The sequence below is a fragment of the Rhynchophorus ferrugineus genome, unplaced genomic scaffold, assembly GCF_030347505.1.
Source record: "Rhynchophorus ferrugineus isolate W39M unplaced genomic scaffold, kcgeb_rfMv2 rfM2, whole genome shotgun sequence".
Classification (NCBI taxonomy): domain Eukaryota; kingdom Metazoa; phylum Arthropoda; class Insecta; order Coleoptera; family Curculionidae; genus Rhynchophorus; species Rhynchophorus ferrugineus.
In genome coordinates this window covers 62,175,325-62,189,774 of record NW_027472581.1, presented here as the reverse complement: position 1 = coordinate 62,189,774, position 14,450 = coordinate 62,175,325, and the positions used below count along the sequence as shown (strand labels likewise).

Sequence of the window (14,450 nt, the reverse complement as noted above, 5' to 3'; positions counted from 1 at the left end):
TTCAGTTGGAATAGGTTAGATAAATGTTCCTCGAATAATTCAGCTTTCTCGTCGTTTCGTCGAACCCATTCATTTCGATCATATTTAATAGGCTATACTCTAATAGTTGGTCTTTTAAATCTCCGAAGTACTTTCCATAATTCATTTACATATTTTTTTTAAGCAACTCTGTTTGTATTATTTAATCTTTGATTTGTATGATTATTAATTCAATAAAATATTGTTTTGGGTCGTTAAATAAATACGTTCTGTTGTTACACATTTAATGAGTTGACATGATTTACTATAGCGTTGAGAATAAATAAGTGAATGTCTTAAGAAATAAAATAATTAGTATTTTTTTACATTGTAATACATATTAAGGTCATAAATATATTAACATGGTAGTCTCTGGGCATTCGATTTCGGTATTTAACAAAAAGGTTATAAAATAAAGTAACTATTATGCTTTTTTTTTGGCAGAAATCATTAAGCGAGAATAATCTCTATACTATTATTTTGTTTAATTAAAGATTAAATATAGGCCTATAAATTACTTTTGTAGGATTTTTTTAATTTAAAGCTTTATTGTGACATCGACAGCTGATTTTCCCATTTCAGGCAATGCACGGATTCGACCTCGAACGAACGATATATATTTTGATAAGCAAAGTGCTCTTCATGCAGATAATGACTAAAATGTTAAATAAGTAGTTATTAAAAGCAAGCAAAGAGCAAAAACTGAAGGTCTCGAGAAAACCGCGTGTGGGGTAGCATTTCCTATTTTAAAGTTTTCAGGTATGTTTTCACTGGTTTTGCAACGTATAGTTGAGCAGAAGAATAACGCTGTTGCGTCTTTGCTCGTATGTCTGTCGTTTTTTCTGTGCAGTGTTCGACGAAGGGACATATACTGAAAAGGGAAGCCTATCTCTCTAACAGTCTAACATGATGCTGGTTACAAATATACCCGATACAATTTAATATGTCATCTGTTGAAAATCATTTAAAATTACTGTATGTAAGTATAAAATCATATCCAGAGGAATATGTAGAACGATGCTTCGAACTTCTTATTCAATTTTCGATTTATGTACCCATCTTGTACTACTTATAATATATTTTTTTAAATCTAAAATTACCCCTGTTCTTTCATAGTTCTAAAAATGCTGGTGTAATACTTACATACCAATTAACAAAAATAACATAAAATTAGGTGTCTAAAAATATATAAAATCATTAAATAATGTGAATTCGCATTAAAAGCATAGCCTTATAAGTTTGCTTACATTTTTACATTAGGGTAAGCTATCCAGATTTTTAAAATTACTCGAGGAAACATATATGACAAAAACATTGAATATTGAAATGTAGTTAACAGCATCACTTCGTTTTACAGAGGCTACTAAAATAGACGTGGGGTGTGGCATTTCGATGATTACTTCTACCAATTATTTAGTTCGATGTATTTATAGAAAATATTATACAGATTTTCATTTTGTACACTTCTTATAAACTTTAACTGCTCCAACATTCCTTCATTCACCAAAAGATACCAGATATCACAAAATATTCAAAAAATTTACTCCAATTTGAGAAATTAGAGGTGTGTATATATTATATATAAATTTTAGTACTCAATGAATTAAAATTTTTTAAAGACATAAATATGCCTCAGTTATCAATTAGTTTTTTTCGATGTTAGCTTTAGCGTTCCACAGTTATGATAAGCCACTTTTTTATCGGAGTATATTTTAACTGGACTTCCTCTTTTTACTGTCGGTGTACCGGGTTTTCTGGGACCTACATACGATCACAAAGGATTTAGAACTTTGGGATTATCAAAGAATATATTGTTTATTACCCGCCACAGTCTTTAACAGAAAATTTTTTGATGTCAATCGAGGTTGTGCTTGGTCCTCATGTGGGACCTGCCTTCTAAGATTTGTAATGTTTTCTGTTCAATACAATCGCTTGGACATAGCTAACTGGGTAACTCCTAGCTAAATGACAAGCTCTTATTGCATTTGTGTTGAATCTTCATCTAGCAGAGCTTACAATATCACATATTGAAACTATCAAGGCTGACCAACTAATATCAAAATAACACCTTCTGACTGATGACTATACGTTTTGTAAAACACTACACTCACAACACCAAGAATAATACAGATCGATTCCAATATTGTAAAATGCTTTTTCCTTGTTATAATCAATGTGTTACCAATGTGTTAGCAGTATGTCATCTTCAAATACTAAACGCATTTTTTTCTGCAAATCACATCAGATTGACATGTATCTTAACTTGCTGAATCAGGTAAGTCATCTAGTAAGTACTTTACTAACGTTGGAAATCGTTCGTGTTTAAAATCCTCACTCTCTGCTCTAAAACTCTCTATAATGGTTCAATAATGTTCTTGGGTCTGCCGACTGTGCTGGCTAGAGAAGATGTTCTGGTGATATTCTGATGTACCTTAAAACAAGACTGAACCATTTTGGCGGTATATATGGGCGCATTATAATGTTGGCATATGATAGTATTTAGTCAAAATATGCTAGTCATAGTAAGAAATTCATCACTGTGAATGTCAAGATATTCTTTCGCAGTTATCCGCCAGTCATGTGAATGCTGAATATCAGGATATTGCCGCCCAAATTATAATGGAACCTCCCACATGTTTAACCACAATAAGGTAATCCGAATACTAGGTTTCTCTTGGAGTTTAAAATAAAAAATAACCATTTTATAATTTTTTAAAAACTGTTTAAATTGGTATTTAATTTTAAACGTTTAGAGTATTTTGATACCAACAACAACTATTTGGTGGGTGGCCAACAACCCTACTATACACCATTATTGTGGATACTGTCTCCTGTAAAATGTTAAACAATTCAGCTGTTTTCATCACACATGCCTCTGCTAACCGAATACAAACGATTTGCCCTAGTTCGAAAACTGAGAAATTACACATTTTACCGATCCTTTTGTCCTAATCGTCAAAGAATAATATGTATAAAACACTAAAATATAAACTACAAGACTTGGCATGTAAACTGAATAATACATACGTATGGCATTATTTACACGGAAGCAGTGTTGCCAACATGCAACAAAATGCATTATATTGTATGGTGTTCATATTATTTTCGCTATCCTCTGTACATAAGATGACCTTAATCGACGTACTTTTGTACATTTTACGTAAGTATGGTCTGGCGCAACTTGCACCTATTGTTTGCCGACATGTGTACATGTTCTGACGATAAACCTGTCAAAAGGCTTGCATCGAGTTCATGATTTAGTTATAGCAGATCATTCTCCACGTAAACACTCAACCATTTTAGACAATTTTATGTCAACGCTTCATTTAATCATACAGGAAATGTTGTTCATCAACTATCAGTGATGAAACTCGACTTCATCTAGACGTATATCTAATCAAGTCAAAAGAGAAATAGAGTGCTTTATATTTTCATCGCTGGTTGGTTGGTAAAAATGGACTGAATATATGAAGGGCATTTTTCTACAATTATATCCATTACGGTTTTCTCGTGTTTCATTTGAAATTTTTATCCCACTGGACACACTTATTACAGATTCTATATTACATATTATATTACTTTTTATATACTGTATTAAAAATTCAAAGTTTCATTTAAATTTAATGATAATTTATTAATTAGAAAGTTAAAAGTTGCTATTGATAACAGAATCCCAACCAGTTGTTAACGATACTCTTGCTGGAGATCATCTATATTAAATATACATTTGATATGCAGAATAACGTAATAAAAAATGTACTTACTACATTAACTTTGTCATCTTGCACTAAATCAGTTTGTGTCTTTCCACTAAAGCTTTTCTTTTTCTTGATTCCAGCCTTGTTCGCAAGAAATTTTATATAAATTTTATTATTCTCTTTTGTTTTTGGCTTTAGTATGTCATCTTCGTTATTTTTCCCGAATTTATCAGAATTTTTGAGTTTATCAATTAGATGCTTCAAATCTGAAACTAGCTTCTCAATACTTTCGATTGCCATCATGCTTGATCCATTTGTTTTAGTTTTCGACAAATGCATTGCCTCTATATTTAGTTTACTAATATTCACGTACAAGTCATTTAACAAAGAATTTTGTTGTTCCTGTTCATTAGACTTATAGCTTGGGTTTTTTAAACAAGTATCTAATGTTTCACCTTTGTTAGATTTTGTTTCTAACAAGGAAGAAGTGACTTTCAATTTTTCTTTAAAAGCCAGCATCTTTACTTTTTCGGGATATGTGGCCCTTGGTTTATGAGTCGATGTACTTTGTGAATAAGATCTGGTACTTTTAAAAGAGTTGGTGGGTTTTGGAATCTGACTCGCTTTCGGTTTCGGTCGTATTTTTTCCTCTTTTATATCCAAGCTATCAGCATGCTCTTCATCTAGAAATATGACGTAACATTTAAGTTTATTATTATGTAAGTATTATTACATCTAATCACAAATACGGAAAAAGTACTACGAGGTTCAAGTTCAATTCCTGAGGGTATAAAAAGCTAGTTGACATACAAAATAAATGGTTCTTATCTAAAAGTTCAGTATTTTATGCCAATAAAGAATTTATCCAATCCATATAGTAATGATGGTTTATATATTATAACAAATTTAAGCAACCTAACCTTGGTTGAAAAATCATCTTTAAGGGCAAAATTGAGGCGAATAACCTTGTTAACAAGCATAAATGCTGTGTATAAAATAGTCTATTCAAAATAACAGCGAACTCACGTCATCAGTATGTTTAAGGCATTGCTTGCGACAATTTGTAAATTCGTTTTAGAACTACACAATATTTTCCTTTTCTTTTTATTCTGGTTAAAAAGAGAAAGAGACACAATGCTGTCTGATAAGTTCGAACATGTAATATCTGCAAAATTCTTCAAAATATGAAAGTACAGGTTACAAACTGGCAAACTTTTTTTTTTATTACTCTTCGTGAGTCCACAATCTGCCCTATTGGCAATAAGTATTTCTTCTGTTTATATTATATATACATGGCATGTAGAAAATCACTTCATTAAGCAATCTTCTGTATAAAATATTATCTTAATTAATTAGTCTTATTCTAATGCTTATTCTAAACTCTACATATGTCCAGTAATCAGATCAGGTGGTGTTAAACGTTTTAGTCTACGCACTTCACTATCACGTCGCATATTTAGCTGATTAGCGAGTACATTGGGATGCACTGACACTCTTTCGAAGTACTTCACACAAACACGTTGGATTACACTCGTTATAGGTTCTAGAGGAATATCGCGTTGTATCACTTTATTTGAAATATAGTACGGAGCATCAACAATGGCACGCAACACCTTATTTTGGAACCGTTGAATGATGGATATATTAGATTTGCTAGCGGTACCCCATAGTTGAATTCCATATGTCCAAATGGGCTTGAGTATAGACTCATACAGCAATACTTTGTTATCTAATGATAACTTGGATTTGCGCCCAATGAGCCAATACATCTGATATAATTTTAGTCCTAGTTGTTTCCGTTTAGAGAGTATGTGCTTCTTCCAGGTTAGGCGTCGATCTAAATGCATACCAAGATATTTAACATGCTCTGCTTGGGGGAGTTGACGATGATTGATATTTACTGGTGGACATGTTCTTCTACGCAGGGTAAACGTTATATGCGTGGATTTTGATTCATTGGCTTTAATGCGCCATGTCTTCAACCATAATTGTATTTGCTCCAGGTGGGTTTGTAGGTTTATTGATGCTGTGACTGGATCTTCATGGGATGCTAAGATTGCTGTATCGTCTGCATATGTTGCCACAGTAGTTATTTTTGTGGTGGGCAGATCAGCCGTATACAGAAGATACAGTACTGGACCCAGTACACTACCTTGCGGAACTCCTGAATATATGGGATTTAGTTCGGTATGTTCATCGCCTTGATTTACAATAAAATGTCTGTCAGTGAGATACGATTTTAGTAGCTGATAGTCCGGATAAGGGAGAAGTTTCTTTAGTTTAACCTGCAAGCCCGTATGCCATACTTTGTCAAAAGCCTGAGATATGTCTAGGAAAGCAGCCGAACAATATCTTTTGGCATTTAGGTCAGCGTTTATTTGGTTTACAAGTCTATGCACTTGTTCTATAGTCCCATGCTTATTGCGAAAGCCAAACTGATGTTCTGGAATAATTTTTCTTTTTTCTATTATATAGTTTAGTTTTTTTACGTATAATTTCTCGAAAACTTTCGAGATTATTGGTAATAAACTTATAGGTCGGTAGGAGGTCACATCTTCTGGTATTTTTCCTGGCTTAAGTATCATTAATATTTTAGCTACTTTCCAGATACTAGGGAAGTAATTAATTCGTAGCATAGCATTAAATATATATGTTAATAGTTTTATAGCCTTTTCTGATAGTTCTTTTAAAATTTTGCCAGTAATTAAGTCATAACCAGGAGCTTTTTTGATATTAATCTCTCTTATTATTGTTTGTTTAACTTTTTTGACCGTTAATTTCTCGTGCGGTAAATCCATTTGAAATGGCGAATCTAGAAAGCCAGTAATTTTATTTTCGTCATCTTTATGTAGCTGAGACTGGAAAGGTTTAAAAACATTTTTTAAGTGTTTTGAGAAAATGTCGGCCTTTTCTTTATTGCTTCTCGCCCAATTATTTTCGCTTGTTTTAATAGGTGGGTTATGCTGCTGGGATCTCCTAAGCTTTTTTGTTGCTTTCCACGACGAATAGTCTGTAGCCTCAGATGATGTCAAGTTTTCTAGGTATTCTTGAATGCCTTGGTTTTGTTCAATTTGGATTAGATCTCTCAGCTCTTTTATGGCCCTATTAAATTTTCTTTTATTCTCTTCAGTCCTTTGCTGTTGCCAATTTCGTCGTAACTTTCTTTTTTCTGCTATCTTTTTCTGTATTGTACATGATATATGTGTATTTTTTCTTGGAAATGTTTCACTGTTGGGAGTCGCGGAATATGCTGCCTCCTGTATATTTTATGTAAGATTCATTGCTGCTATTTCTATATCCATTTCAGTTTGTAACGGTAAGTTTAGAGAGATATTTTGGTCTAAGTTTTCTCTAAATGAGGGCCAGTTAGTTCTATTATTGCACAGAGAAGGGGGTCTATCTTTGATGGTAATTTTTGAAGAAATTGTTACTATTATTGGTGAATGATCAGAAGACAGGTCGAAACATGATTCTGCCTGACACTTTTTTGGATCAATATTTTTTGTAATACAGAAATCTATTGTATCTGGTTTTTTATTTCTGTCTGAAGGCCAATATGTTGGTTCACCAGTAGAGATATGTTGTAAGTTATCTTTCCTTATGGCTTTGAGCAGTTCTCTACCTTTTGAGGTTATTATTCTTGAACCCCACATTAAATGTTTTGCATTATAATCTCCTCCTGCTATAAATCTATTACCTAGCGTACTGAAGAATTCTTGAAATTGTTCTGCCTTGTTGTTATGTTTGGGTGGGCAATAAATCGCAGAAATTGTTAATGGTCCATGGGCTTCCTCTATGGTTATACTGGTGGCTTGCAGGTAGTCTTTGCGGAATTTTTCTTTTTCGAAATGCTTTATATCATCTCGAATTATTATGGCTGTACCTCCATGTGCTTTATCATCAGGGTGGTTTGTATGATAAAGCTTATATTTAGGAACTTTCAGATAATTCTTGTCCGTAAAGTGTGTTTCGGAAACCATCATAACGTCAATATTTTGTTCATTTACGAACATTTTTAGTTCCCTGGCGTGTTGTTGGAGCCCATTGGCATTCCAGACGGCGATTTTGTAGCTATTGGTTTCAGGCATTAGGCAAGTTTGCTTTCGACGGTTGTGAGTAGACCAAGCATCGTCCTCATTTGATCCATTAGTTTGGCCATCATATTTTCTAATCTTGAGATGTTGCTAGTTTCAGTAGGTTGAGATATTGTCTCTCGTTTTTGTGCTGAACCATTTTCAACTATTTGGGCATAAGTTATGTCTGGTTGACTTGTTCTGGTGGGTAGTGGTAGATTGGTAGTAGTGGATTGTTTTTGTTGATACCTTTTTTCCCTTAAGGCAGGATAGAGTTTCTGCTGTAGTTGCTTGTGAACTGCGCAACCCTTGTAGTTCGCTGGATGATTTCCGTTACAGTTAACACATTTCACTTTTTCATCGCGAACTTTACGAGTACAATCTCCTGTCTTATGTTCTCCTGCACATTTTACGCATCTATATGATTTGCGACAGTAAGTCTTTGTGTGCCCGTGTGCTTGACACCTTGTGCATTGTGGTATAATTCTTTTTATATGTGGTGGTTCGCATTTAATAATATTATTTTCCAATTTGGTGATTTCATACACCGCCTTATTATTTCCATTAGGTTTTATGTCTATATAAAACATAGGCAGAGGTTTTTTTGTCGTGTGATGTCGTATATTGTGAATATTTACGACCTCGTGGCCTTTTTCAGCTAGTGCTACCTTGATGGTGTTAAAGTCCGTCCCGTGATGTAATCCTTTTAATACGAATTTAAATGTTCTCTCGGATTTTGGCCTGAATGTATGGTATTGGGTGTTTCTTTCATCTAATTCCTTTATAAGAACTTTAAAGTGATCCGCTTCGAACAATTGGATTTTAATTGTTTCATAGCTCACTGTTTTAATTGTGTAGTTCGTAGTAATGGTTTTCAATAAGTCATGGATGTTTTTTATTATTCCTACCTTATAGACTGTTATTGGTGGTGGTTTGGGAATAACTTTTTCAGGGCTTGGTTGTATGTTCTCTTCAATTTCTTCCGACAGGTTGCTAAAACTGTTTTTTGTCTCTATCGGTTTCTGCAACCAATAGTCACTGATTCTTGTTTGTTTCCTCGCAATTTCTTCTTCTGGACTTCTCAATCGTTTTTTGTTAATGACTGTAGTCCATTCTTATGGTGGAGTTTGCGTTATTGCTGTTTGTTCTAATCTTATATCAAAGTGTGCAGGTGATTTGGTTGAATCGCTATGGTTTGCCATTTTTTAATTTTTAATATTTTATTTAATTTACTTCCAGAGGATAAAAAAAATAAAATATATACATTGTTTATTTCACGCACTTCATTTTTCACTTACGTTATTTTAGCACTAGTTTTTTTACTATAAATACTATAAATGAATTTCAAAAGGACTGTTGTAAAATAAGATGAAATAATTTTAAACACTAATAAAAATGAGATGCAGTCCTTTTGTCTGGTCACGTAAACACGTATTCACTACACTTTAGGTCCACTGAGAGACGGATAGCCGCATCTGTTATGCGTTTTTAACACTCAATTAAATAACCGTAATAAAATACTGGGTTTTTTTAAAGAAAGGTATCTTTTTATAGCTTGGACCGTATTGAAAATACGTCTTCACCCTACGAAGGTTGGAACTGAACTGACTGGCAAACTGAAAATACCGAAGCCAAACAGAACAGATTCCGTTTCTAATCAGTTACTTCGAACAGGAACGAGTTAATGGAGGCCTCCTCTTGCCAGTAAAATTCGTTAGAGAGATAAACATTTTTACTGTTAAATATTAAGTTCCAACGGTTTTTAGTGAATATATTTTAGCGTGTTGCAGCTGCACTGAATATTAATATGAATACCGTCACTGAAATATAAATATGAAAAAATGAAAAATATAATATTTCATCGAAAAAAAAACCGTCCTCATACGAAGCGGTTGTCGAATCAAGATCAGCTTGATGTAAGTTTTATCAGAGATCAAATATATGAAATGTATGGAAACAAAACACTACTCATGTTTTCAATATAAACATAAACAATTTAATACAATTACTTCAGAGGAAACTGTTAGTCTGAAAAGTATCCATAGAAAAGTTAGAGATATGCAGCTCCTTGAGGGATGTAACAGGTCAATTGAGAAGTTCCCGGCCTACCATAGTAAAACACGTTTTTTTTTTGGCAAAATTAGTTTTTTTTATTCAACATAATTCCCTTCAAGGGTAATACACTAGTTATAGCGACCCTCCAACTTTTCGATACCATTTTTGTAGTACGATTTGTCCTTTGCTTCAAAATAGGCGTCAATTTAACCTTGCCAGCCAACTATTACGTTTTCTCACGCTTTGGAGCGGGTTCATCGTGTGCAATCTACTCGGATGACTGTCGGAGTGAAATGATGGCGCAATGTTTCATCCATTGTCACATATCGACGCAAAAACTCGGGTTTATTACGCTTGATCATCTTCAAACACTGCTCCGAATCATCAACTTGCCGTTGTTTTTGATCAACAGTGAGCTCGTGCGGCACCCACTTTGCACAGAGCTTTCTCATACCAAATATTTGTGAATGACATGATGTACACGTTCAGTTGATATTTTTAGAGTGACTGCTATTTCACTCACTTTCAATTTACGGTCATTCAAAATCATTTTGTTGATTTTTTTAATGTTTTCGTCGGCAACAACCTCTTTTGTGCGTCCACTGCGTTCACCGTCTTCGGTGCTCATTTCACCACGTCTAAACTTAGCATACCAATCCTTGATGGTTGATTTTTCTGGGGCACTATCCGGAAACTCGGCATCAAGCCAAGTTTTTGCTTCAAAGGTATTTTTGCCTTCAAAAATCAATATATTATCCACTCGCGAAATTCCTGTTTATTCATTTTGTTCATAATAACAAAAGCTGCTTCAATCAAAATGGTATAATTCACAAAATAACGAGCCGACAGCTGTCAAATTTATGCACGCATCTTTTGAGGGTGAGGGCTAACTAAAGAAACATATGGATTTAATTCTAGTAGTGCCATCTGTTTGCCAGGCAGGGGACTTTTCAATTGACCTGTTAGAACATCCTTTCATACACTCTTGGGTAATATATAATTTAAAAGGCATAAAAATAACCCATGAAGGGGTCTAATGGAAATTCCAGACATTGTTTTTATAAGAATACAATTTTTAAAAACATATAATAATATCTCATTTTATATATTATTCAATGACTTATTATTTCAATTTGTTTATTTAGATGAGGCATGGATATTTCAGAATGGAACTAATATACACAATGGTCACTCATGGCAAGATGATAATAAAAATAGTGTTAAGACAATGAATACAACGTTGCAACAACAATTGATTAGGTTTTATTAGTCATAACAGTTTTTGATAATCTATTGCAGATATATTGTTCTTTATGTTGGAAACAGGAATGGTTAATAAAACCTTCGGTTTGGATGAACTCTATTAGACACATTAAAGAAGAAATTGACAAATGATGAAATCATAGCAATGTTAGATAAATTGGAAATTTATAAGTTAATTGAAAGCTTGTATGAACCTACCTTGTAAGGATATAGAATGTGTGAAGAATGTGAAGAATGGATCTGTACATATATGTGTATAATTGTTCAGTACATAAGCATTTCGTTAAAATGTGTGAGGAGAAAAACAATACCAACTATATTGCAGATATGGTAAATACACTAGGGAGAATCAGTGATTAAATCTAGTTTTATCAATAAAAGAGTATGTAGATGGTAACAGAACGAACTAAGGAGAAATTCAGTGATATTAAAAAGACAAGGAAGCACTGTACCAAAAGAAAACAGAACTAGACGTAAAAGGTAAGGATGCTCTCCAACGAAAGTAAAATATATTTCTTGGATATACAACTATTAATTAGGTAAAGTAGGCCTCCAGGGGATACCACTACATAAAAACGCGCCTAGAACTCATACTCATAGATGATATGGAAAAGAGATCAATGTAAATATAATAAAACACAACCCTAACCTACAAACTATTATAATTGTGTAATTAATTGTAGTTTTAAGTCCTTCGATAATATATGCATTAGATGTACTATAATGTTAAAATAAATTGTATTTGATAACATTATTTCTGTTTAATTTTTTTATTTAGATTAGAACTTTGATCTATCTTGAAATCAAAATAAACTAAAACTCAGAGTGGTTGAGCAACATTATGACGTTTTGAGGCCATCAATTTAGATGACGTGAGTTCGTTGTTTTATTGTAGGGACTATTCATTCTGTATGAACGATATGACCGTATCTTTATTTTTGACAAATGGGAATTGGCTATTGATTGTTGATAATAGCTTATGTTGGAACCCTAGACACAGCTTGCTTCATTACATTTCAAGATCCTTCTGTTGCCTGACCTTGCCAGTTATCTAGCCTCTACTTAATGTATCTAATCTAAGAAAATTTTTAAAAATATTTTAAATAAGCCTTATTTTAAACAAATTAAAAATGCTGAATTAACAATAATAATATACAATGATTTAATATTTCATACCTGGCACAGAATCCTGCACCGTAAACGACGTGACTATAGGAACTGCTCCTCCAGCTACGCCAGCCTCGTCACATTCACAAACGATGTGAGTTCGTCTATTTGCTACGTCATCTCCAACCATTTCATTTTCGCAACGACTTGGACTCATTGGCATTTGTTCAGGTGGTAGCTGAAGAAGATTCGACCTTTTATTTTCTGTTGCCAGAGTTGGCTGTGTGTCCAAATAAAAAACAGGATCTCTTAATTGTGATTCCTCGTCGATTTCTTGAACTGCTTCTAAAGAATTGTTTTCATTTCTAACGGATAGTGATAAATTATTGTTATCAATTTCTTCCAGAAATCTATTGAAAATATGTTGGGTCTGTTGTAATGCAATCATTAAGGATTCATTTTCGTAATTAGTGGATGGAGAGTTTGCGATTTCATCAACATTATTTGTATTTTCCTGTTCATTTTCTGACATTGGTCTCGGTGATTATTAACGAAAATTTCTTATAAAACTAAATGTCAACAATGATTAATCTGTCAATTTCCGCACAATGTTTCTGCTTTCAAAATCTATCAAAAATCATATATCATATCTGTATACAAATTATCAGCCTGTCTTTTCTTTAACTGATTCTAGTTTTTAAATTCGTTATATTACAATGTTTGGCTATTTATTAAATTAAAAGATATAAATTAGAATTTTCTGTATTTGATATGCAAAATTTAAACTAAAGTTAAAAATACACTTATAAACTAAACTAGACGTGTGGTTTGGTTCGCTTCAATCTTCTGATTTCTTGCGTCTAGTAGCTGTATTGCTTCCACGTTGCTGTGATTTAGCAAACTTGTTTCATGTTTTACTTCGCGTATCCATTTGATATCGAAATCATGATGCAGCTCTTCGTTGGATACGTAGCGATCATTGGTAATTAGTAGAACTTTGTTTTGGATGCGTTGAATTACTGGTTTTCCATATTTCCAAATACCCCATAGGTCCAAATAGGCTTTATGATTGACTGATAACCAATCTATTTGATTTTATATCAAGTTGAGAATAGCTTCCGAATAACCAGTACAGTTGCTTGAGTTTGAGTCTAATTTTCTCTGCTTTTTGTCTCACATGATGTTGCCAGTTTAACCTACCATCGAGATATATTCTGAGGTATTTAGACGATTGTGCTTGAGGCATCGAGCATATGTCAAGTGGTATAAATACTCGTCACTGATCAATCCAACGCAACGCAAAATTAACGTTCACAGATTTGGAGCTATTAAGCAGTATTTTTAAGTCTCTAGTCCATTTGTAGATCTTGTCGACAGCAACTTGTACGTATTCTATAGATTTAGACAGAGATACATCTTTTACCATTATAACTGTGTCGTCAGCAAATAATCCAAATACTGTTTCTTTTGTTGTTGGAATAACTTGTGGAACTGCAGCCGAAACAGGTTTAAGTGTTGAGAATGCTTTTCATACGAGACTCTAAATTTTCTTTCGAAAAGATATGATTCCAGCAGTCGATAGTAATTCCGCGGTAGCAATTTGCTCATTTTGTAAATTAATCCCTAATGTAATACCCGGTCAAAAGCTTGTGAGACATCTAGGAATATTGCAGGGCAGTAGTCCTTTTCTTCGAATACCTTTTAAACAACCGCTGCTACTCTATGAACTTGGTCGATAGTCGAATGGTGATTCCAAAATCCAAACAGTAAATCTGGTATTTCTCTAAATGGTTTAAATTAGAAATGAAGAGAGGTTGAACTGAGTTTTATTATTTTTTTATTATATAGCTATTAAGTTGAATTTTCCAATATTTCGTCCATTTGTACACTTTGTTGACTGCCCTAGGCGGAGATATGTCGTTTGCCATAATAATGGTATCGTCAGCAAAGGTTCTAAGTAGTGTTTCTTTTGTTGTTGGGATGTCAGCAGTGTAGAGCAGATACAGGAGAGGTCCTAAGACGCTACCTTGTGGAACTTCAGCCGAAATAGTTTTGAATGTCGAGAACGCCATTTAGTGCGAGACTCTAAATTTTCTTCGGAAAACATATGACTCCAGCAATTGACAATAATTACGCGGTAACAATTTACTCATCTTACAGATTCCAAGTGCCCAACCTGATCAAAAGCTTATGAGACATCTAGGAATATTGCAGGGCAGTATCTCTTTACCTCAAA

At 33.5% G+C, this 14,450-nt stretch overlaps 1 protein-coding gene across 1 annotated transcript in view; it reads right to left on the bottom strand.

The window, feature by feature from the left end:
* Nucleotides 1–12,796, bottom strand: part of LOC143190128 (uncharacterized) — a 32,897-nt gene extending 20,101 nt beyond the window's left edge. Inside the window, exons 1-2 of the mRNA XM_076394248.1 lie at nt 12,284–12,796; nt 3,783–4,399 (exon numbers count right to left, since the gene is read on the bottom strand). Coding sequence (XP_076250363.1) covers nt 3,783–4,399; nt 12,284–12,746 — 1,080 coding nt within the window. The 5' untranslated portion in view covers nt 12,747–12,796. The remainder of the gene's footprint in view (nt 1–3,782; nt 4,400–12,283) is intronic.
* Nucleotides 12,797–14,450: the final 1,654 nt, after the last annotated feature.